The 24,253-nt window shown below is 43.1% G+C and overlaps 1 protein-coding gene across 4 annotated transcripts; it reads left to right on the top strand.

Annotated features, from left to right (window-relative positions):
* Positions 1-689: 689 nt before the first annotated feature.
* On the top strand, positions 690-23,914 carry HEY2 (hes related family bHLH transcription factor with YRPW motif 2). 4 transcript variants are annotated; one of them, XM_079970707.1, is made up of 5 exons: positions 690-875; positions 9,579-9,657; positions 9,768-9,851; positions 17,682-17,763; positions 21,860-23,914. In XM_079970707.1, the coding sequence occupies exons 2-5, from the start codon at positions 9,634-9,636 to the stop codon at positions 22,531-22,533; spliced, it is 864 nt and encodes a 287-aa protein (XP_079826833.1). In that variant the 5' UTR covers positions 690-875; positions 9,579-9,633; the 3' UTR covers positions 22,534-23,914. The 4 variants fall into 4 exon arrangements, with proteins under 4 accessions (XP_079826833.1, XP_079826834.1, XP_079826832.1 ...); XM_079970708.1 differs by lacking the exon at positions 690-875 and adding an exon at positions 1,354-1,533; XM_079970706.1 differs by lacking the exon at positions 690-875 and adding an exon at positions 4,379-4,763.
* Positions 23,915-24,253: the final 339 nt, after the last annotated feature.

Genomic DNA, 24,253 nt, shown 5'->3' with positions numbered 1-24,253 from the left:
CATGTCACTATATATAATTACACAGCCCCCGGGCGTTGGTGAAAAAAAGGGACTGGTAAGGCTGTGTTTTGTAACCTATTTGATGCACATACCCACCGTCTCTCGCTTTTAATTTATTGCACTCAATTTTTTAGGAACTTTTAATTCTTTTCACACACTGTATTTTTCCCAGTAACAACTTGCACGCGCAACCAACCGCGCACGCACACACAACCACTTTCTAATTTGCACGTCCAATCCTCCTCCGCTTTTCCTAACCGTACACCAGCGCCTGGCGTTTAACACGCACATTTGCCGTGGGGCGTTTCTCCCTTGACAATTTTTCACTTATGTGTACACGATAGAGCACGATATACCCTTTCCTTTTCAACCAATGGCACATGTTAAGTTCTCGCCTCCACCTCTGGTAAGAGAAACCAGAACGCGACAGGAAAGTTCTGCAAAGGCGCGCGCCGCCTTGCAAAGGGGCCGAACGTGGAACCAACCGAGGCGCTTCTTTTGCCTCAGCGGGCGCCAAAAGAGCAGGCGCCCGGCGCGAGCGCGCTCCGCCTGCCCGACGCTCTCTGTTGATTGGCAGGAAATGGCCACCGCTAACCTATCCGAAAAGCCCTTCGAAAAGTCGCCCCCGTGGTTTTAAAGGTCTGCACTGCACCTAAACATACCGGACCCACACGCCCCGGGGCGCCCAAGGCGAAGCGTCTCAGGCCTGCAGCAATTCTCTGCACGCTTGCTTGAGAGGGCCAGTGAACGTAGGGCTTACTTCTAAGGAGACCCGCAGGAGGCCAGAGTGCTGTTGCGCGCCTCACATCCTGCTTCCCGGCCTTCCCACTGGCATCAGGTTGGCCACCGTGACAACAGGATGCTGGACTAGATGGGTCAGTAGCCTGAGCAGGCTCTTCTTACTTTCTTGGATCGCTTGGAGGCATTGCAACTTCGGCCAGGCTACGCCCATAACCCGCTATTACGATTCTTTAAAGTCCCAGCATTTTGAGAGCACGCAAATTTGGAGTAGGAGAGGCGGAATATTTGCGTCCCTTTTTCCAAAGCCGAACATATATGATATACCGTGCCATTATTTATTGGTTGTATAATTTTTGTATCCGCCCCGCATCCTCCAAGGCGCCCGGGAAGGCGCGTGTGCGGTTAACCCGCATTCTCGCACATCCCTGAAAGGCCAAAGCAGGGCCCAATAAGCTTCGCTGGAGTGATTTGAACGCCGTCTCGTGGCGCGGCCTAAGGGCACGCTAGGCTCAGGGGGCTGCCCTGCTGGAGATCAGCAGGTCTGAGATCGGTCAGTTCGCGGACGGGTCACCGCCCGGGAGCCCCAAATACGCTGCCTTGGGTCCCGTGTTGGAAAGGAGGGGAGACATTAAATGCAGGAAAATAAATAAGCAAGCTGCCCCCAGATGCTTGCTTGGAAAACACGAACATGAACTCCCGGCCTTGAGCCTCGAAAGTGCCTTCGCAAAAAGTTCTCATTGCTATACTTTTGTCGGGAAGAAGCACAAACTTCAGAGTTCATGACAGACCTAGGTATTTCATATTCCTGCGAAGAAAACGAGGATGTTTCCTAATTTCCTTCTAAACGTTTTATCTGTATTTAATTCTTGGGAATTTTGAAGGGGGGCCAAGAATTATCTTGGCACTGAAGGGGCAGGGAAGAGAGAGAAACAGAAAAGGAGAAAAGAAAAAGAAGGCCCAACCCTTTTCCTCTCCCAAGTGGCTTCTGCCTAGGACTAGGTGTTCAGAGAGTGAAGGGCACGAACAGCGGCTTGGTTTTATGTCCGCTGGTCTGCAAGCGTCGCTGGACGCATTTCCATTTAGGATGGTCGCCAAAATCCAGTTGTTGCTGCTGTTCCTCCTCCGCCTTCACGCTCCCAACTATCACACCCTGTTGTTGCTCAGGTCTGCGGGCTGCTTGTTATGTGGCCGCGCAGCGCCTCCGAGAGCACCCAGCGTCCCTTGCCCGGGGCGGGTGGAGGCAAGGAAGCGGCCTCTGCTGGGGGTGGACGGGGCCTGGTCGGGCGCGCAGGAGACCGTGGGGGAAAGGCACCGCCCTTGCGGGGAGAGGCCTGGCGGATGACAGACAGGCCGGGGGACAGCGCGAGGCAGGTTGCATTTCAAAAGCCATCCGAGCTGAAACGGGTCGGGTTTCTGTTCACACGGGGAGGCCGCCCCGCCGCCGCCAGCGGCACGGGCGGGCGACCAAAGGCAGCCCTTGCCCTCCACCCGCTCCTCTTTCGCCTCTGTGCCCGCCTGCCTCCTCCTTTCTCCCCGAGTCTCTGCGTTTGACATTCATTGTAAAGTCCCGTCCCCCCTCCATTCTGTGTCCATCGCCCAGCCTTTTCCCTCTCTCCCTGCTCCAGTCATTCCCGCCTCTTCTTGCACTTTTCTGCCTCGGTTCTTTTTCACACTCCCCACTTAACTGCCTTTGTCTTTAACGTTTGCCTTCCCCCCGCTTCCCTCTTTTATGTCATCTTATTATATTCCATCATGCCATGTCAATGAGTTAGGCACAAAGGAGCCAGAAGTCTAAAAATCTCTAATCCACGAAATGCTCCTATAATGTCTATGTGAAGAGTTGAGAGTGCACTGAAGCCTTAATGTGCTGGAATAAATCCCTTTGGGTTTATCTATTTGAGTCTGAAATAAGGCCCACTGAATTCCATCATGTATAGGACTACACTGTGTTAGTTGACCTGTATTGATGTTGCTATTATTTGAAGCTGTAAACGCAACAAGATGTAAATATAGTGGTAATCCAATATTTCCCACCCTCTTCCATTCCAATCCTGCCTCCAATCCATGGCCGGCCCAATCATGAGACAAGGTGAGGTGACTGCCTCAGGCGGCAGAATCCACAAGGCCAATGGATCCTAATGTAGATCTTGATTCTGCCAGTGCCTTTGTTCCTGGTATCGATCTTCACTCCTCCACTTCTTCCCTGGCAGGGAAGGGAGGTGCCATTTTGTCTTGAGCCAGCCCTGCTCCAACCACATTTCACTCAGTTGCCTTGTGAACTGGAACTGGAAGACAGAACAGGTTCCCATAAGAAACACTGCCAACAGAGATACAGTGCGAGGCAATGAAACCCCCACTCCCACGAACCCTAATCCCAAGAATCCCAGCTTTCTTTTCTTTTTAAAAGGAAGGTTCGGGCATTTGTAGAACCTGAGGTAGGAAGCCAAGAGTACAGTCACTAATTTATTTATTTATTATTGTGGAGGGAGGTAAGAAACCAACTTTTCCTTTCCCCTGAAAAATTCCTGCAGGCTCTAGACGTTCATGGCCAGAGGACACACTCAAAATCACATACGGCAACAAATAGGAGGGGGAGCCCTGGTTTAAATACTCTGTCAAACTAAAGCAAATGCTGCCTGCCGAGTTTGTTGTGGCTCTCTCCTTTTAATAGGCCGCAAGCATGTTTGTAAGCAGAATGCGGCCTCTGATGCTGTGCAAGGACTTTTCTTCTAAAGTGTGTCTTTATGGTGTTACCTGTTATATCTCAAGCTGCAAGAAAATTTCCGGACTTTCAATCTGCTCATCCACTTTTGATTCCTACCTTCTAGAACCATTCCAAAAGAGCCCAGGATGGCAAACAAGTGATAAAGCTATAAAGACATCCTAAAGCATATTTGAAACATTTTTTTAAAGAACCCTGTAAGTGCCACTGTTAATTATTCCTAAAGTGACCTCTCTTCCCACTCTCTCCGCTTTCTGTCTGCAAAGGGAAAGAGGCGCCCTTGTGCTTGGTTCTCATTGCAGAAGTGCGGGAAGAGAGTGATACCTAAGGGGGAAATCCTACGCCTGTTGACAAAAATCCGGAAAAAGGTACCCTAAGACGACCAAAAAGTTGTTTCCCCTACAAGCAATCCTTCCTCCTTTGTTTTATAAATAGGACAAAGCTCGCCCCCTCCACCCGGACTTTTCCCTAAAGCTCTCTTGTGTTCTTCTGCAATATATACGTCGGTGCAAATTATTTCCATCCGTCAAACTTTATTTTCCTTTGGAACTTTTTCCAGTGTTGGGTCAGATTTGAGAAGTGTAAACGCTGCGTGCCCGGACTGACATTATTCGCGCATTCATCTGCGCTTGTTTATGTGGGTTTTATGAATCCCTTTTGCAGTCTGTGGCTTGCTTCGCTGGCTGAGAAGCCACCTAGCAGAAACACACGCTTTGATCAGTTCCTGTCCGAGCTATCCGCGTGCTGCAGCCCAGCTCCGCAGAGCTGAAGGTGTCTCCCGGCCAGCTCCAGCCACCCTCCCGCCCTCTTTCCTCCCCGTCTCCCTTGCGCGCTCGAGGTGCTCCGGGCTTTCCCACGCTTCCAAGACGCCCAGGAGTGTTTGGCGCCGGGACCGCTGCCGCGCTTCAGCCAATGAAGAAGCGGGCAGAAGCGCCGGGGAAGGAGGCCTGTCACTCACTCCTCCGCTGCCCCAATCCAGAGGGCTCAGCCGGAGGAGGAGGGGCGTGGCTTCGCCCCTCCTGTGGGCGGGCTCTTGTGCTCGAGGCTGAGCTGCAGCGTGGGAAAGAGCTTCAGAAATCCATTCAGTTCGCTGGCGCCGGCTGGGGAGGGATAGGCGGGCTTTAATCCGGAGTCACTGTCCAAAAAAGGAAACCGCAGACCTGAGTTCTCCTTGTTTATCTCCAGATTTGGAAGCTGGACTCTTTCCTTGGGCCACAATGAAGCGGCCTTGTGAGGAAACTACCTCAGACAGCGATATGGACGAGACTATAGACGTGGGGAGTGAAAATAATTACTCTGGGTAAGGACGAAGTTTGTTCGTTCCGGGTTAATTTTTTTTATTTGCAACAAGAACAAAAAATCTGGACCGTGCCTCATCTTTTTCTGTGGGAGGGGGTGGAAGAGGAGGATGGGGAGCCAGATCAAAGGCACCCCCCACCCGTGTGGGACCATTGTTTCTTGGCGCCCCTTTTTGACTTCTGTGCAGTGTTGGATATTCTGGCATCAGAGGGGCAGTTAAGCAATTTTAGATATGGACTTGATGGTTTTGTGGAAGGGAGCGGGGTAAGAGTGCTATTTCACTGTTAATATGTATTCGACAGTTTGCTTCAAAAACGTGGCAAGGCAGCCCTAATAAGCTTTGTGGCCCTGCTACTTACTCATTTTGCTGACGGGCTTCTGAAGTCCTGCCCTGATGAATGGCACCCCATTTTTAAGGTTCTAATAGAAAGTAGGTGGTCTATTTTCTACCTTACTCGGACGTCACACTTCTTTCACCCAGCTATCTACTTTTCCCTTCACTAACTGGCATCCTCAGTTGTAAAAATTTCTCTTGGGGATATGTGTAAGAGCATAAGATTGTCTGGGCAGGGGAAAAAACATAGCAACAGTAGCAGAGTACAGTGGTACCTCAGGTTAAGTACTTAATTCGTTCCAGAGGACGGAGGTTCATTCTTAACTTGAAACTGTTCTTAACCTGAAGCACCACTTTAGCTAATGGGGCCTCCTGCTGCCGCTGCTGCACCGTCACAGCATGATTTCTGTTCTCATCCTGAAGTAAAGTTCTTAACCTGCAGCACTATTTTTGGGTTAGCGGAGTCTGTAACCTGAAGCGTATGTAACCCGAGGTACCACTGTACTGTACTTTTATCACAGTCAGCCATATAGTCTTGGCCAATATACATCTTTTGGAACTGTTCTTTAGTGCTAGATGTTAAGCAAAAAGGGGAGGGTGGGGGATGGAGTATCGCATTTTGTGTCCTGTAGGCTGTTGACAATTAGCATGTGTTGAGTAGTAGCAGTACTGAACTAGTAGATTCTGTGTAAAGTGGAGCTGCAGCTGCTTGCAAGACTAGAACTGGGGTGGGAGGCATTCCTTGAAATACTTGAACCAGTCTTATAATACTAATCCTGTGTTGCTAGAATCTTTCTAGGTGTGTACTGTTGTAGGTCATTGTCAGAAAAGAAGGCAAATCCAGTATAACTCACCTCCCAGCAAATGACCTGGGTTTGCCTGCTAGAAAGGATGGGGTGGAAAGGAGTTAAGGTCTCAGCCGTACCTACTGTTGTTTAATATGGACACTAAGTTTCCTATACCTCCATAAATTCTTCAGTTCTGCAGATCACTGTCTTCCCACACTTTCTTCCCCATCAATCTGGATTTTCTCATAACAAGGGAGACTTCAAACATCTGGATTAATAAAGGAGAAAGTGTGGGTGGCATTGATTTAGAAGAGATTTTCTTATGGACAAGGAATAATTAATGGAGCTACCAGGCTATTCACATTAAGCAGCAGTATGGATGAAACCTAGAAAAGAAGAGAGATTGATTAGAATGCTATAGAAATCAAATGGGGAAGGGCTCAGTTGCTTCAGAATAATAGGTGGAGCTGGAGCATTGTTGAGATAAGTAGAGCAAGGTATGCTTCATTACGTCTGCTTGTGTAACAATCCTCAAGGCCTTAAGATGTTTGTGGTGAGAGTGTTTGAAGAAAGGGTGCTTGCTATCAAAGCAAAATAAGATATTTTCATAAGAGGGCTGTCAACCAACTGAATTATATTAGTTGATTAATCAGCTAAATAAATTTGAATTTTACCTAGTCTCAATATAGAGTCATTGGGGTTGGTTTGTGATTCTGAAGAAAGTAGAAAACAACTGAATAAGCAACACTGCAATTCTAGCTCTACTTACCTCGCACTTAGTGGCACCTACTCAGTAGAGGATTTACTTTCTAAGTGGACATGGCTTGGCTTACACTGGTAATAAACAAAAATTGTGCCTAATTTTTAGGCTGCCTTTAATAATTAATTTCATGAAAATGCAGAGGCAAAGCTAAAACAAAGTTCAGCCAGAGTTAGACATGTTTAACTCCCAATTATATCAGTGGCATGCTTAAATCTCTCATTGAAAACTTGGTAGTATCCAGTCCTAGTCTTACTCAGTAACATGTCCATTAATTTTAATGGGTTCCGTCAGAATATGACTTCCTTGGATATTGCCCAGTGGGACTAAAATAAGGGGGGGGGGATTGATTGCCTGCACACTGCGGTAGTTTTTGATAGAATTTTGTTAACAGAGATGCTGTAAAAAGATAGCAGTAAAATTACTGTTTCAGTCATTGATTCCCTTTGTCTTTTAAAATGCTGTTCTCCTGGGTTTGCTCAGACATGTCATGATTTGGGAGTTTAAAGAGGCATTATCCACATGATGCAATAAATCCAATTGCTTTTTATAATCCATTTTAAATTAACCTGTTTCAGGGTATCTACACAGTAGTAGTGTTTAATGTTAGCCAGTTGGATTTATATAGGCTGTACACAGTGCAATTTTGTTCTAGCAAAAGAGATACTGCAGCTCACCATGAACTTCCACCGTGTTCACCTGAGAGATGCTAGAACTGAGCTCCTGTGAGCTTCAGCTGAAAAAAACAACAACGCCCTGGCTGTAGTAGTTCGGTCTCAATCCCAATCAAGATGGTTAGTGTAGATTAGCTGGACAGTTACATCTGAATTTCATGGAAATATTGTGTAAGTTTTGAACCTTAAATCCAATTACAGTCGTGTTATGCCACAAGTCACTTACTCTGGATAGTAACGTAGAAGTCAACAGAGAAAAAATTAATTCCAATTAATGTCGTTATCTGAGTGAAGCAAAAAAATGTAGCTGGATAAATGCAGAGGAGGAAATACTAACAGGTGTTTGCATGCTAAATTTAGGTTCTAGGGCCTGTAGTATGTCAGAAATGATCACCTAAATATATGGGCTGTCAGTAAAAAAAAAGTTTCCTCTTCGTTGAGGTCCAGATGATATATATGGAATATGCAATTGCAATTGGTTGTTATAAAAGAAAATGAAACAATCTATTCAGAATGAAGTAAAAAATGGCTTACATAGTAATCAGTGGGACATACAACTATTTAACTCTGACTGGATTGTCTCAAGAATTTTAAAATATTTAATCTGGAATTATCTAAAGCAATGTGATTGACAGATGAGGATAATTGATGGACTGCCTTAGATTCAAAGCAGTCTAGTGCAGGCATAGGCAAACTCAGCCCTCCAGATGTTTTTGGGACTACAACTCCCAGCATCCCTAGCTAACAGGACCAGTGGTCAGGGATGATGGGAGTTGTAGTCCCAAAACATCTGGAGGGCCGAGTTTGCCTATGCCTGGTCTAGTGGTTCAAGCGACTGTCAACTAAAAGGGGCTGTAATTGAGGTTATCCTTCTGAGATGAATGGAGATTGCACAACAGAAGTGCCTGATAATTTTGTTGAAGGCTGGGCACTCTGCTTTTTAGAAAAACCCAAGCACCCTAATCAAGTTTGTTAGAATATGAAGCATTTTACAATCCAACATGCGTAGTTAGGAAATCTCATTGATCTCGGTGGAATATTTGTATTTCCAAGTGATGACCATTTTTTGGTTAATGTTTTTTGTACACAGATGTGAGTTTAGTCAAAATACATGTGCCTTGCATCAGCTGTGAATATTTCTTGTGTGTGTGCTCGGCAAAATACATGGATGTGAGCCTAATCCTTTTCAGACTGCTGCTTCTATATCTTTTGCTTGATAAAATGATTTCTGCCAAACATAGGCAAGTCAGAGGGATGTCCTTTTTGTATCAAGTATCTATTTCTGCTGTATTGGAAGCAGTAGGCTTGAGTGTGCTCAATATTAGACACTTAATCAGTAGTTCTTTTGAGTACATGGTTAATACATTTGAACTCATATATAATGAATATTTTACATATTTGCCGGTACTGAGGTCACCCAGTCAGGGTGAACTCAGGACCGTGGAATATTTTGGGAGGACTCTTTTTATTTTTTAAATGAACTTCTTGGTGAGCAAAACTAAAGGAGATGGTGTGATGGGGCTGAAGAGTGGTAGTGAAAGTTTTCTTCTGCCTGCTTCCATATTTTACAAAGCACTTGAAAGAGGAATGGGGAACCCGTGCCTTTTTTAATGTTGTTGGACCCACCATCTCTTAACCATTGGCCATCCTGACTGGGGCCAATGAGAGCTGGGTGTCCAACAGTATATAGAGAACCTCAAGTTATTATAATTACTATTTTTAAAATTTCTATACTGTCCTTCATCTGAGGACCACAGGGTGGTTTATGATATAAATTACATAGCCCTCGTGTTGGTGGGAGGAGGGAGGCATTAGACTCAGGGCTGGCCCTATGATGAGGCAAAGTGAGGCAGCTGCCTCAGGTGGCAGATGCTGAGGTACGGGGAGGAGACAGCTGTGAGTTCCATGTGGCTTACCCTGACACCCCTACGCTAGCCTGCTGCCCTCAAGTGTAGTGGAAGAGACTGTCCTTTTGCCAGTACAGCTGAAAACAAAAAAGTTGTACAAAACAGGACAGAGTAAAACAATACTTGCTTAGGAATAATTGTCCTTCATTTTCAACATTTGTAAAGTAAGATTTTGTAATTGGAGTAAAATTCAACTTCCAGTCGAATTGGCTTCTGTGTGTGTGTTGGCAGAAGACACCACCTTTTCCTTCGCCTCGGGCGGAAAAATATATTGAGCTGGCTCTGTTTAGACCTCTGCAACAAACAACACAATAGGATGCTGTACCTGACATGCCTTTTCAACTGTTCCTCAGGCACAGTGCCAGTTCAGTGATCCGATCAAATTCACCTACGACAACATCTCAGATCATGGCCAGGAAAAAACGAAGAGGGGTAAGGGTTTCCTTCATATATTTAATGTAACAATTGCATTTGTTTCTGCTGTTTTTACGTTCTATGCACCTTAACTTTTATATCAATTTATTGCTTTGTTTTGGCAATAGATCATAGAAAAAAGGCGCCGTGATCGCATAAATAACAGTTTATCCGAACTGAGGCGGCTTGTGCCAACAGCATTTGAAAAACAAGTAAGCATAAATATTCTGTATCTCAACTCATCTGGTCATGTTGGGTCTTTCATAAAGCTCATTAAAAATAAGGCTGGATGTGTTCTGATCTGGCACAGAGCAGGCACTTCAATAAAATGCTTTGTTGTGGCAAAACTATTAAAAGCAAAATTCTCCACAAGGCTGAAAAACATTTCTATTCTCTGGTTTGCTGTTCCCTTAAGGGCAATAGTGTTCGTGTTGTCTCTGTTCTTTCTATGCATTCCAGTAGTGGTTTTGTTTTGCTGTTTTTAAAAGTGCTTTATTCCTTACAGTTTTTTTAAAAACCCACACATGTCAAATACCCTCCTGCATAAATCTTTTAACAGCATTGTATTCTCATCCCTCTCCTTTCTGATCCTTTTTGTATTTAATTCTAAATTTAATTAGTAAAATAATCTGATTGTTTCAGATCCTTAATAAGCTGGCTATTTAATAAACTCTCTCAAATAAATATTTAAATTCTTAAAAAGAAGCTGTTCAGATATAACAATTGTTGCTAGTGCTGCAGCTCTTTGAAATGGTCCAAGTTGGAATGCAATTTTTTAAATGTAAGTTTTTGCAGGGTGATCACATGAGGAAGGGTGAATAAAAATTATTTCCTATATAAAAAAAATTATTTATTCCATTCTTAAGCTGCCCAACATCTATGAAGATCCCAGGCTGGTTTATACAATAAATCTATTTAAAAATAAAATTAGCATTCTTCTTGCAGAATTGTCCCAGCCAAAACTTTGTGTTCTGAAGTAATGTGTCGGCACACTCATTATAATTACTGATCTTTCTATATAGTGTTTTATTGGATATTTTTATCTTGCTTTCGCAAAAAAAAAGTGAAACATGTTGTGCAGAACCCCTTTCTTAAATGTAAATTTGTGATTCCTGAGAACAGCACAAATAGGTTTCGTCAATATTGCTAAGCGTAACGTACTTCAAAAGCTTTCCACTGACTTTGTAGAATCATAGAACTATACGGGATGAAAGGAACCTTACTCTTCTGTGGAATTATTCAAGGTGATGTGAAGTTGTGTTGCATGCACAGGAGAAAAATTAAATCACTTCAGTCACCAGCTTATAAGAGTTGGAGGAACACAAGTGTTGTATTTGGATCATTTCTAAATATGAAAACAGAACCACTTGATTAAGCCCCTTCAACAATAACAAAAGTTTGGAGGGTTTTTAGTATCTTATTACTGATTCGTAACCAGTTGTGATTCCTTGACTTTGGGAGAGAAGTCTGCGGAAAGGTGCTTTTCTTGGTGCTGAAGATGCAATAGGTCCAAAATTGAGAAATGTAATTGCAACCTCGAAATTGCAATCATTATGATTTACAGTGGAATCCTGCACATAAATGTTTACTTGGAAGTACGTCCCACTGAGTTAAATGGGATTTATTCCCTGATGAGTGCTCATAGGATTACGACCTCAGTGTGGAGTCATTGAAATCTAAGGGAATACAATGCATTTTCTATGGGGTAAGTATTTTGAACGTAGGCTCCTGGAATAGATTGCTTGCACGGAAGAAAGCGTGAGATGAGTATCATGTTATATAACACAATGAAACCTGCACGAAATCAACTTACACGAGTTAACTTTGAAACTCTGAGAGAATGTTTGTTTATGTATTTGAGGAATTATTCTCTGTCCTTCAAAAATTGAAACTACATGGTTCAGGTTCATACCACTTAGTCTGGAATAACATGACAATAATATTATAATAATTTTATTATTTGCACCCCACCCATCTGACTGTGGTTGTTTTTGGAATAAACAAAAACAAAAAATGGACTACAAACAAAAATGCTATTGTTAACAGGAACACTTTCATGTGAGACTATGTAACAGTGTCAGATGATTACAATTCCTGTACACAAGAGGACAAGAGAGTCCTTAGCGCAGCTCTCAAATGAAAGAGGAAGATGTATTTCTGTCTGTAGGGGGCGCTGCCATTAGCACTTCAGGTTTCAGGGCCTTCTTTGTGGAAGGATAGAGAAGGTCAATTCAAACTGGGCAACCCGTAGGGCCATAATAACTATAGTGATGACAAATATGAAGAATTGGAAGAAGTAGAAACTGAAAGCAATAGCTGAGAAAGCAGAGCTAATTAAATTTCATGTACATTCATTGAGTCTTGGTTATCCCCTTGCTTTTCCCCTCATTTCTTTTTATGGAAATTAGTGCTTTATGTCTGCTTGACACAGGAGGACTGGAGGAGATGTAATATTTTTCTTTGTTTTACTAATCTTGGTGTTTTCTTTTGTTTTTATTGTTTTTTGCCTGCTCCTCATAACCTGGCATAGTCAAAAAAGTTTCTTACAGGTCAGGTTCCTTACAGTTCAGCAGCTTGTAGCTCAGTTTGTAAACATTTTCCTTTAAAAAATACCGTATTTTTTCATGTATAAGACTAGGTTTTTCCCTAAAAAATAATGTCACAAATTATTGGGCACCTTATACACAGATACATCTCTCCCCCCCCCCCCATTTTCTTAAATCTGAGTCCCCCAAAATAGGGGGCGTCTTATACGGTAAATTCAATTTGGAGTTATTGTCTGAATAAACTGTACTTTATAATAAACCAGACATGATAATTTTATGGCAAACCATGATACATTTTATGTTCCTAAGGAAACAAAGTGACTTTCAAACTGTAAATGGTTGAAAGCACACAAACACACACACACACCACATTATATATATTCCTAAAATATTCCACACATATATATATTTACCCAAACTGGGGGGAAAACCTCTTCCCCATGCCTTCAAATTTTCTGGAAATATTGCACCTCCAATTTTGATTCCCAACACTACTCTCCCCCCCCCACCGCCCCAAATGGTCATTAAATGTTCTATTAAGGGAGCTATCCCACATTGGAAGAAAACAAGCACTTTTATTTTAGGCCATATGTAGATCTCCCTATTCTTGCAACTCCTTCTCATATCTCAGTGTAGGGAAAGTTGATGTGTTTTATATATGGTGGAATAGATGGTATATACTATGCACAGACTAGGCCTTTAATGCAGATACAAGCAGATGGGGCGGGGGGGGGGATGACTATGAGCAGGCAAAACACCATTACTGCCTTTAGCAACTTGCAAAGCTCAGCAGACTTTGGCAGCAGGGGAACATGGAGTTGTCCTGAGCTAGTCAGAGAAAGTGGGACAAGGGACAACAGTTGATTGTCCCATTGCATTGTTTACTTCTTGAAAACCACAAACATTATAAAGGCTTCTGAAGCTCCTGGAAATTACCCAGCATCGGGCAGCTATTACTCAGCTCTTGCTAAAAATGTTTGTGTTGGGTCAATGGAAAAGATTAGCACTAAGGAAAGTACAAGTTGTAATACAGGGGAAAGATAAGGACGGGGGAAGGAAAAGCAAAGCAAAGCAATCTAAGATAACCCGGGTCATATAAAATCTAAAAATGCCAAGGCTTACTGTGCTTATTACATTTATAAAAATAATAAATAATACGGGGAAAGGGTCATCGGAATAAACTTTCATACAGTCTGCCAGGCCACGTGTTATCATTGCTGTCTAGTCTTCATCAAATGGCTTTTTTAAAAAGAAAATAATATTAGTATTCAGGTTTGTTGTAATCCAAGTCATTCTGAGAAAAGCTACACATCCATTCTCTTTACTGGTGCAACTGAAGATACCACTGAATATTCTTCAGCAGACTTCTATGACTGCTATATATAGATACATTCAGTTGGCTCTTCAAAGGGAAAGGTGATCATTTCTGCTTAAACTTTTTTAAAAAAAGACATACCCCAGTCTTTCAATTGACTGATTCTCAAAGTGTCTTACAATACAACACTTGCGCACACACAAGCTTGTACCACTGGGCCAGTGCATGTTTCTCTTTGGTTCCCCTGTTGGATCAGAGGGTTCTTCCTCATAGGGAAGCAAGCTCTTTGCAATTTCTCCTTCAATGGAGAATGGATTGGGCTATGCTTCTCTTCCCTTTGCCATGATGCTTTTCCTGGGAGGCCAGGAGTGCCGCCTTCCATTAGTCCTTGGTCCCTTGGCTGATGGCAGAAACCAGAGGGTGCTTCCAACAAAAATAAATCAATCATTGAGTCGCTAAGCAGAAATCACAAGCTTTTCATTTGAAGGCATATAGCAGTCTTAGAAATTTACTGAAGAATATTTAAATTGTGTATGGAGTTCCAGCAATAAAGATAATGGACTTTTAGGGATCAGAGTGTTACGGAGCCTGAGCAATTTTGAGGGCACAAATTGCTTGACAGTTTTTTTTTCATTTATTCTGAGGACTATCCTGGGAGTTAGTTAGGCTGAGAGAGAAAGTGACTTTTAGAAGTTGGTTGCTCAGTAAGATGCACAGACTTGGACTTCTCATGTTCAAGCGCAGCACTTGATGGCTTGACTCGCAGCTGAATGTGTGAATAGGTGCTATTGAAAAGCAATGTACTTTGAGGTAATGCAAGATGAAACGTAGGTTGTCTTTGCCTTGATAGAACTGGGATGGCCATAGCAAGTCTTGGATGGAGCTCTGAACATAACTGCACACTGTAGGGGTAGACCCATGATTTTACACCTAATCACATGGGAGAGCAAAAGGGACATATGAGTAGGGGGTGCTGAACCCCCATCCCTCCCACAATTACCCCTCCCTTTCCAAGGTTACTTTCCTGCCAGCTGGCTTCATATGTCAGAAATGAGCTCAAGATGGATAAAGTGACTTGGGGGGGAGAGAGGCTGTGGGGAGATAAGCAGCAGGCCCTGGAATAGTTCAAGTCCCTTCCACTGATCCACTGACCCCTTTTACTATATAAATTGGGCTCCCCACTCCTTTGCTTTTTATGTGCTTGAGGCAGACTGGAGTCTAAACAAGCTGGCCTCTGCCAGCATTTGATGTAGCTTGGTGCTTTGTTATATAACTCAAGTGTTTCATTTTGGTGGCACTGGAAAATAACAGGTGGAATTCAGTGTTGCTCTAAGTGGGGAATGAGCCTGAGAACAAGCTCATGCAATGGGACTTCACCCCTCCCCCATATGTGCCCCTAAACTGATTCTGGGATTTTCCCAAGATTTAGAGAGCACAGGAAAGAGGAGATAGGAGGAAGTTCCACCATGGGAGTGGATCTTGTTTCACACATGCAACAACTTACTTAAATCCCACCCAAAGCTTCCAAAAGGGAAAGGGCAGATAAGGGCAGTTCTGAAGGTTTTTGGTATGGTTCCTGTTGAAATGGAGAAAGGGTTTTTCTTCTGTGAGAGTAAAATTAAAAAATGATTTTATGACCCCAGAAGATGGGCATCTTATCTGGCATCATTTATAACATGATGTCATCAACATCCTTACTGCAACTTAACCCTTAGAGCAGCTTGCCATTAAAAAAAAAAAAAAGTTTTGATATTTTTTGCAAGATGAATATTGAAGTATATGTATTGCTAAAACATGTTCTTCCTCCCCTTTGATTTAAATATTATCAAAGTCTTGTGGCACATTTAAAGACTAACATGCTCCAATGAGCTTTAAAGATTAAGGACACTTTGTTGGATGCATGGGTGGGGGGCTCCTGTTCATGTGGACCATGTGTGTTTCACTTTTCCATTTTAAAGATGAACCAAGTCTCATAGGTTGTTTTTGGGAATCCATTCCACAGAATTGGGTTTAGATTTTCAATGAGAAGCTATACTCTTCTTTATCCAAGTGAAGACTAGGAATAGTTTTGAACAAGAATGTCTAGTTTTGCTAAGTTATGGGTCAATGTGGGTAGCCTTTTGGTAAGTACAGGGATAAAGACAGCACCCCTCTCCTGAATTCCTGATTTGTAAACAAATGCTTTTTAAAAATAAAAATATATAATTAACTAAACAAAATTTGTATTAAAACCAAGTATATTTTTCCTTAGCTGCAGAGCATAAACTTGTTAGGTATTACTGCTGTACCATTCATTAGGCACAATTCACTGGGACATTGTCCTGCACAAAACTCATTGCAGAAATAAATACCTTGCTGTCCTATAACTCCTGTTTATTTTATTGGGGCTTGCAAATAAGATTGTGCAACTCTGAGGTATTCTTTGCCTTTCAGACCTGGCGTGGATCTTTGCACCTTTTCTTACTGAGACAGATTATCTAGGTCGATTTCAATCTGGTTTCAGGTCTGGTTGTAGGACAGATACCGTCTTTGTCATCTTGGTGGATAGCTTATGGTGGGAATTGGGCAGGAGGAGTGCGTCCCTATTGTTGGTTTTGCTGGTCCTTTCAGCAGCTGAACCATGGTATCCTTCTGGGCCACCTTGCTAGGATGGTACTTGGGGGCACTGTTTTACAGGAGCTCCATTACCGGTAATTTGGTAAAGAAAAAGTGTGTTATATGCGTTGTATATGCAGTATAACACTGTGACACAAGGTGGCGCTGTGGAGACCCATCTTTCCCTACCAGATTTCCCTGTATGAGTTTACAACGCATTTAACTGAATTGCTTCTTTGACATGTCTAGATCCAGCCCCAGAAGGTGGTGCTGGGGGGCTCTTGTTTGATGCCTTGACCGTTTGCTTGCGGAGTGCCTCAGGGTTCTGTTCTGTCCCCCATGCTATTCAACATTTACAATGAAACCTCTGGGAGAGGTCATCCAGAGTTTTTTTGGGTTTTGTGGCACCAGTGTGCTGACGAAACCTAGTTTTGTTCCTGCTTTCCACCTAAATCCAAGGAAGCTGTATCGGTTCTAAGCCAGTGTCTGCCATCACTAATGGACTAGATGGATGAGGGTGAACAAATTGAAATGCAATCCAGACAACACAGAGGTGCTCTTGGCCATTTGGAAGGCAGAACAGGGAACTTGGTTTCAGCCTGTGCTGGATGAGTAACACTCCCCCTGAAGATGCCGTTTCGCAGTTTGGGTGTGTTCCTGGATTCAGCCCTGACTGCAGCCAAGCTGTTGGCCAGAGCTGCTTAGAGGAAGCATACAACTTCCTTGTTCCAAAAGCTCCACTGGTCTGTTCCAGACACAATTCAAAATGCTGGTTATAAGCCCTATGTGTCTTATTCCCAGGCTACCTGAAGAACTGTATTTTCCCATACAAACCTGCCCTGGCTCTAAGATCTTCAGAGGAGGCCCTTCTCTCAGTCCTACCACCCTCACAGGCACATCTATGGGGGCACAGGAGAGGGCCTTCTTGGTGGTGGCCCCCAGACTTTGGCACTCCATCTCTAGTGGGGCTAGACTGGCTCCCTCCCTCTTTTCTTTTGTCAGCAGGTGAAGACTATTTTATTCCAGTAGGCCTTTGGGAACTGACGGCTTTTAAGGAAAGGGTTTTTAATAGTGCTGTGCTGTTTTTAGTATCTGTATTTTAATAGGTGTTTTTTTTTACATTGTTTTAATTTGATTATTAAAGTTCAATTACTTTTTAACTATTTTTTTTAGCTTTTAGCTTTCTGTGTTTTATTCAGGCTTCTTTTAATTTGTGTAAGCTGACTAGAGTCCCGGTTCTGGTAGGGAAAGGCAATGTGTAAAATAAATAAATGATAATATAGATTTTTTAAATGCTGCTTTGAAAGTTGTGAATGTGTATATCTACTATACATGTTTTCCTTGTTTGCACTACTCTGTGCTTCATAGAAAATGTGTGCTCAGTTTATGCCACGCTAGAAACTGTGATATAGTACTTGTGTGCAAAAATAAAGTGTGGGATACAGATGCTGGGTAGAAGAATTAAACTGAAAATGCTCTAATGGTTGGGAAAATTGAAACCATAAGATGGAGCTCAAAAGAGGGTATACCAAATCAAAGCATGCAATACTTTTAAGCCTTTATTGTTTGTGCCTCTTATCTCAAAGGGATCTGCCAAATTAGAAAAAGCAGAAATCCTGCAAATGACAGTGGATCATTTGAAGATGCTCCAGGCGACAGGCGGGAAAGGTAAGGAATTGATTGTTGTACTGTTTCTAATATTAGCAGGGGGAAATCTCAGCAAATTCTCCCTTTGACAAGCTGGGATAGGCAGTTCTAGATTAAAGGACTGGAAATCAATGCTAAAGGCAGGGTTGAACTCGTGGGAAAGAACTACGGGGACAAAAGAACCACTTGACCCTGGGCTTGTGTTTGCTTTCATAACACTGTGGGAGAGTAAAGGCTTCATTCACAGGCAGCCCAGTCAGAGATTTGTTTGGGGTTTCCAAAGAGCACTGAAATCGGCACAAGGGAGACAAAACAAATACCCCAAACATCCAAACATAAACAAGGAGGGCTGCGGCAACAATTGTGCTGCATGAAAAACCAAAGTTAAAATTCATTATGCAGCTGCTATACCACGGGAAGTGGATCCAGAGGAAACTTTCCTTATTGTTTATGTATTGCCCTTTGTTCTAGAAAGAATGTTTTCCATGCAAAATTAGGCTGTGCCATTCATTCACCAGGACAGCATCTAAGCTTGGATCTTCTGTTGGATTGTTAAGAGGAAACCCAATACCACTAGAAAAAGAGCTATCCACAATCAGTGCTTATTTTGTGTGCCTGCATGTTTGCGATGTGGAATTGGGAATGTGGCTTTCGAAGAGAATAATGTCTCTTTTCTTATCTTGTTTTTTGAAAAGAAAAAGAAAAGCAAGCTGCTTTGGTTTAGAGAATTTTTGAAAATCTAGTTGCACTGCACACTAGAAATTCAGAAGCCAAACATCTGGAAGCCTAGAAAGTTAACTTAATATATTTTAGTGGGTTACTTTATTTTTGTTGTTTTGTAAATGGAAATTGATAAAGTGAATAGGAAGTTTTGAACACTGGTAAATATGTAATCATTAGGACTTTAGTGCTGGAAATTGTGTAGCTCAGATCTTTCCACAGTATTTCCCATTCACTGGTGGCCTTACCCAAGCCACCGTGTCTCATATTCAGTCCCATTCTCCAGTCGAGTTCCTGTGCAAATGTATGTGAAGGGTTTTGAGCATCCTCAAACTCCATATAAATTGGAGATGAATAACTTGCGGCCCTCTAGATATTGTTGGATATCAGCTCTGTTCGGTATGGTTCATGGCCAGGGTGATAGGAGTTGCACTACATCCACAACTGGAAGGCCACCACCATCATCATCTTCTTCTTCTTCTTCTTCTTCTTCTTCTTCTTCTTCTTCTTCTTCTTCTTCTTCTTCATAGTAGCAGTTTTTGTTTTATTTATTCCCTATTCCTGTAATAAATCAAGGCTAGGGAACCCCATTATCCCTGACAATTGGCCATACTGGCTGGGGCTGATGAGAGTTGGGAGTCCAGCATGGTTCCCCATCCCTGGTATAAACACATTTGCATTAACATTAACATGAGCATTAGTATTAAGATGGGAATGATCACTCCCCATATTAAATGGGCGTGTTTTGCGTGGTTGCGCGCAGCTCCCCCCCCCCCGATCCTACGCGGCTCCTTAAAATAAAAACCTGGCTTTGCCCCCTCCCACGCTGGATACCTGGAGGGTCCCGCCTAACCTCAGACAGTTGACTAATCCTGGCAAGGGGGGGCATTGCCAGGGGAGTTGGCCAGGTAGGGTGGGACCGCCCTTCCACACAATAGAGGGTGGAACTTACCTGGGAGTCCTCATTTGGCTCCAGAGCATCTCCCACCCTGCCTTCCCTCAGTTATGCCTTCTTTTGCAGGTTAACCTCGTCTCCACAGGTATGTGGGCGCTGCTGCGTCATTGGTTGCTGTTAAAGGACTGAGACGGAAGGAATTTCCCTGCATTGGCAGGTTTTGCCTTTCCCGTAGCAAAACGTCAGTTTCAGGCCTTGGGCAGAATCCTTTAGTCTATCTTCTTCCCTAAATGGGGGGGGCATGAAGCGGTGACCCATGCCCCCACTGCGACGGTGATCTCAGGATTCCCCGTTAAAGGGGTTGTTTTGAGGGGAGTCATTGGCCATACACCGATAGGTTGTCAGTGGTCTTCCCTGCGTGGCGGCAAAATGGGGGGCGGGCTCTCTGCTTAAACATACATTTTCCAGAGCCAGCCCAATCCACACACATTTTGGATAACCCTGATGTTCCCCAGATCCCCGGCTGGGGACTGGGAGGGATAAATGCCCAATTCCTAAGCCAAGGTCTCCCTACATCTGAATCTTTATAATAAAGTTGTGGCCAATTTTAATCCCATAACACGTTGTCATGAGTTATTATTCCACTAGGGAGTCGCCTGGGGTTGGGGGGGTGTCTCTGCCTGTCTGCAATTCTTTATTAGGGGAATGGGCTAGGCAGAAGTCACGTTCTCCCAGTTGAGGCACCATTTGCATGCCCCCCACCCACCAACCTACAGTCGTACCTCAGAAGTCAAACACCTTTAAACTTGAATGTTTCAGTCCCGAACAATCAAAAACCAAAAGTGATTGTTCCGGTTTTTGAACGTTTTTCGGAAGCTGAATGTCTGGCGTGGCTTCCGATTGGCTGCAGGAAGCCACGCCTTGGTTCTTGAACTGTTTCAGGAATCGAACGGACTCCTGGAATGGATTAAATTTGAGAACCAAGGTACAACTGTATTTCACATGGAGGTTGTTGGAACATTAACAACTATCCCCCTTCTTTCTTGCCAGTTCCCCCTGCTACACTATTTCAGATTGTCTCTGGAGACCAAAGTACTGCACATCAAATAAAAGATACATTCTTAGTATCCTTGTAACAATTTGCACAACTTAATATGTGTGCAAAACAAACTCCTTCTGTGCTGTACTTGATTTTAAAAAGAATTTGGGAGGTTGCTGAACCTTAAGAACTGGTATTTTCAGAAATGATGCTGGGAATGTTTGTTTGAAGGGGGAATATTTGTGAATTTGATCAGTGTGGACAACAGCCACTTTTTCCTTTGGAAAGATAAATGGTTATCTTTGGTTAACTACTGGTAATGTGTCTTCCTGTTCCTACTAACACACACATGGTCTTAAATATTCACATTTCTAGTAGTCCTTCACCATGATTGACATTCCCAAGCCTCACTCCTCTAAAATACAAAGCAGTTGTGTCATGAGCCTCAAAAGCTTTACAATATCCTTTTTGAGACTCTCTGACCAGAGTTGTACATTTTATTTCAAATTTGGTCTTGCAAAATAATTTGGTATAAAGGCATTATAATATGGACAGTTTTCTTATCTGTCCCTTTCCTAATGATTCCTAATGCAGGATTCACCCCTTTATAAAGCTGCTGCATTCTGGGTCCCTGACAGCTTTAATAGAATGAGATGCTCTTTCTTTCACCCACCCAGAGAAGACCTTGTTGTTTTTGTTAAAATAATAATAATGGCAAGCACCAGTTGTATGGAGGAGCAAATCCACAATATTGAAATATTGCAAATATTGTATTTAAATATCACTGTAAAAGGAACAGGATTTCAAAGGCTAATTATTATGTGCCCATGTATGTGACATACACAGGCATTGTTCAGCAATATGGTGGAAAAATCTTGCATTGGAAGTTTAGTCTTTTTAATCCTTTTCCTATTGTTCAAAGTGTGTGTGTGTGTGTGTGTGTGTGTTTGAAGAGTCTCAGACACTGATGGTCTTAATTCTTTCTCACTGTAATGTCTGGTTGCAAGTTGACTTTAGCACATTTCAGTTCCATCAGTGAGCATATGCATAATACAAAAGCCGTTTGAAAAAAATGTTCTGGGAGCCTTAAAGAGAAAGAGCTAGAACATGGGTAGGCAAACTAAGGCCTGGGGGCCGGATCCGGCCCAATCACCTTCTAAATCCGGCCTGCGGACAGTCCAGGAATCAGCGTGTTTTTACATGAGTAGAATGTGTCTTTTTATTTAAAATGCATCTCTGGGTTATTTGTAGAGCATAGAAATTTGTTCATTTCCCCCCAAAAAATATAGTCTGGCCCCCCACAAGGTCTGAGGGATAGTAGACTGGCCCCCAGGTGAAAAGGTTGGTTGACCCCGGAGCTAGAATATTATAGAGCTGCCATTTCAAGAAAGACCAAAAGAAAAGAAAAAAACAAAGAAATCCCATTGGGTCGCTAAATTCATTTCTTGCTTTCTGTGTTCCAGGTTACTTTGACGCTCATGCTCTCGCCATGGATTTCATTAGCATTGGGTTTCGAGAATGCTTAACTGAAGTTGCGAGATACCTGAGTTCAGTGGAAGGTCTAGACACATCTGACCCTCTAAGAGTTAGACTAGTCTCTCATCTCAGTTCCTGTGCTTCTCAGAGGGAAGCTGCAGCAATGACCTCAACCATGGCACATCACCACCACCCTTTGCACCCTCACCACTGGGCGGCAGCTTTCCACCATCTTCCTGCAGCTTTACTGCAGCAGAATGGACTCCACACTTCTGACATCTCCCCATGCAGACTCTCGACAGCATCAGAAGTGCCTCCCCATGGATCTGCTCTGCTCACGGCCACTTTTGCCCATGCCGATTCTACGCTTAGAGTGCCCTCTGCCGGCAGCGTTGCTCCCTGCGTCCCGCCGCTTTCTACCTCTCTCCTCTCGCTCTCGGCCACCGTACATGCCGCAGCGGCAGCGGCAGCTCAGAGCTTTCCACTCTCTTTTGCTGGGGCATTCCCAATGCTGCCACCTAGTGCAGCGGCCGCAGTGGCAGCTGCAACAGCAATCAGCCCACCGCTGTCCGTATCAGCATCTGCCAGCCCGCAGCAAGCCAGTGGGAACGGAAGCAGTAAACCCTACCGACCCTGGGGGACTGAAGTTGGAGCTTTCTAAAAAAAATCTACTCAAGCCTTCCTGGGGCATTTTACAGTTGCAATAGAAAGTCCTTCACACAAAGACTGTTAACAGGTCAAGTAGCCCTTTGGATTCCCAGAAGACAGGAGGGAAATAGTAAGACATATTCTGCCTTAATATTGGTCAAAATGAACAGGAGGTGTTTCTTGTTCACCAGACTGGACCACAGTGATCTTCAAGAACGATGACTCCCCTGTAGGCGTTTCCTGAGAAATGTATAGAGTGTAGAATTAATCCTCTTGCCATGCATTTTTATTTGTTAAAGGGGTGCTGGATTTATAGCTAAAGAAGCCTACCTGAAAGATGAACGCTAAATTTAAAATGCGCAAGTGCCTGACCTCTTCCAAATGTGTGTGTGTGTGTGTGTGTGCACGTGTATGTGTTTTTCTTTACAAGGCAAATAATAAAAGTCCAAGTATGAAAATAATACTGGAGAGAAGAGTACAGAGATCCAGGACAGAGATACCATTCTTGAACAAAATGTATACCCTAAGGCTGTATTCCCTTGACATGAGTGGGATCTAAGCAACCTAACTGTGCAAGATTACAAACTATGGAATAGCCAGGCAGATAATTGAGGGTGTATACGCTAAATTTAATCTAATCTAATTCACTTTCTTTGTGCAGACTTGTCAGATGGTGACATGCATGATATTGACAGAAGCACTGATCTTTCCAGTGCTTGGTCTTACAAGGCTTCAAGCATCCTGGCACTAGATGGCATAAAATTATAGCCAAGTGTGTTACATGTACATGCGTGAACACCAGGATAAATCAGACTTGTTTGATTCCCTTTGCAAGTGAAAATACCATATCCTCCAGATGGGATGCAAGTCCTCTTCATAGTCAGCTGTTGGGAATTGGCATGAATGAGTAGCTGTAATGCAGGCAACAGGATCCTTTGGGTTGTCTTTCTCCGTTGCCAGTGTTTTTGTATCGGTTCAGTTCTCAACCCAAACAAAAGTGTTGGGAGTTAAAGTTATGTTCTTACTACCCAGACAAGCAGTGCTACAAAAATGCTTTGCTTTTTTTATTTTATTGCAGCAACATGACATAACAAGTATTTTAATTCATTGACTCAAGAGCTAGAAAGTTTGTTGTTGGGGGTGGGTCGGGGAAGCAAGTTAAATAAAAGCACAGCATGTATTATTATGCACTTCATTTCTCTGCTGTGTGGAGAAAGCAATAAGCAGTGAGAATGTTAAACATTATGCAAAATATACTTTTAAAATATTTGTTTTAAAAATACTGTTCCTAGGCAGGGGTGGGGTGGGAAAATTGTGCATTATTTTGTTAACCTTTTTTTTCTATGCAAAAGTCTTTAAGTATCACTAATTAAATGAAGTCTTTTTTTGACTGACTTCTGGTTTGTTTTGGTGTGCACGCTGGAAGTGAAAGGTCTGACTGTGAGGTAGAAGTTCAGATCAGCCCAGATGGAGAAACTTCCTGCACTTTCTGGTCTGTGTGTGCTTGTGCACACGCACAGTACTAACCTATTCTACAACTTTTGAGTGTGCAATGTGGTCTCTCAGTTTCTGCATAACTTGATTGTACCCCATATTTGGGGACATCATGCTACTGAAAACGTCTACAGTTGAATGTCCAAACCTAAGAGTGACTTTGGAAGGCCGAGCTAGACACAATGTTCTGCACATGACTGGTCCTTTGTATGCTTAGCTTTTGTTGGTTAAATAGCAGT

This window comes from Podarcis cretensis, assembly GCF_951804945.1.
Source record: "Podarcis cretensis genome assembly, chromosome: 3".
Classification (NCBI taxonomy): Eukaryota; Metazoa; Chordata; class Lepidosauria; order Squamata; family Lacertidae; genus Podarcis; species Podarcis cretensis.
This window is presented reverse-complemented; position numbering and strand designations above follow the sequence as displayed.

What these genes read in the sequence shown, in the direction of transcription:
- HEY2 (XM_079970706.1), top strand. Translation starts at nt 4,681, where the DNA reads ATGAAGCGGCCTTGTGAGGAAACTACCTCAGACAGCGATATGGACGAG. An exon ending in CCAGGAAAAAACGAAGAGGG is followed by an intron (nt 9,658 to 9,767) that starts GTAAGGGTTTCC and finishes TTTTGGCAATAG; the next exon opens with ATCATAGAAAAAAGGCGCCG. An exon ending in CAACAGCATTTGAAAAACAA is followed by an intron (nt 9,852 to 17,681) that starts GTAAGCATAAAT and finishes CTTATCTCAAAG; the next exon opens with GGATCTGCCAAATTAGAAAA.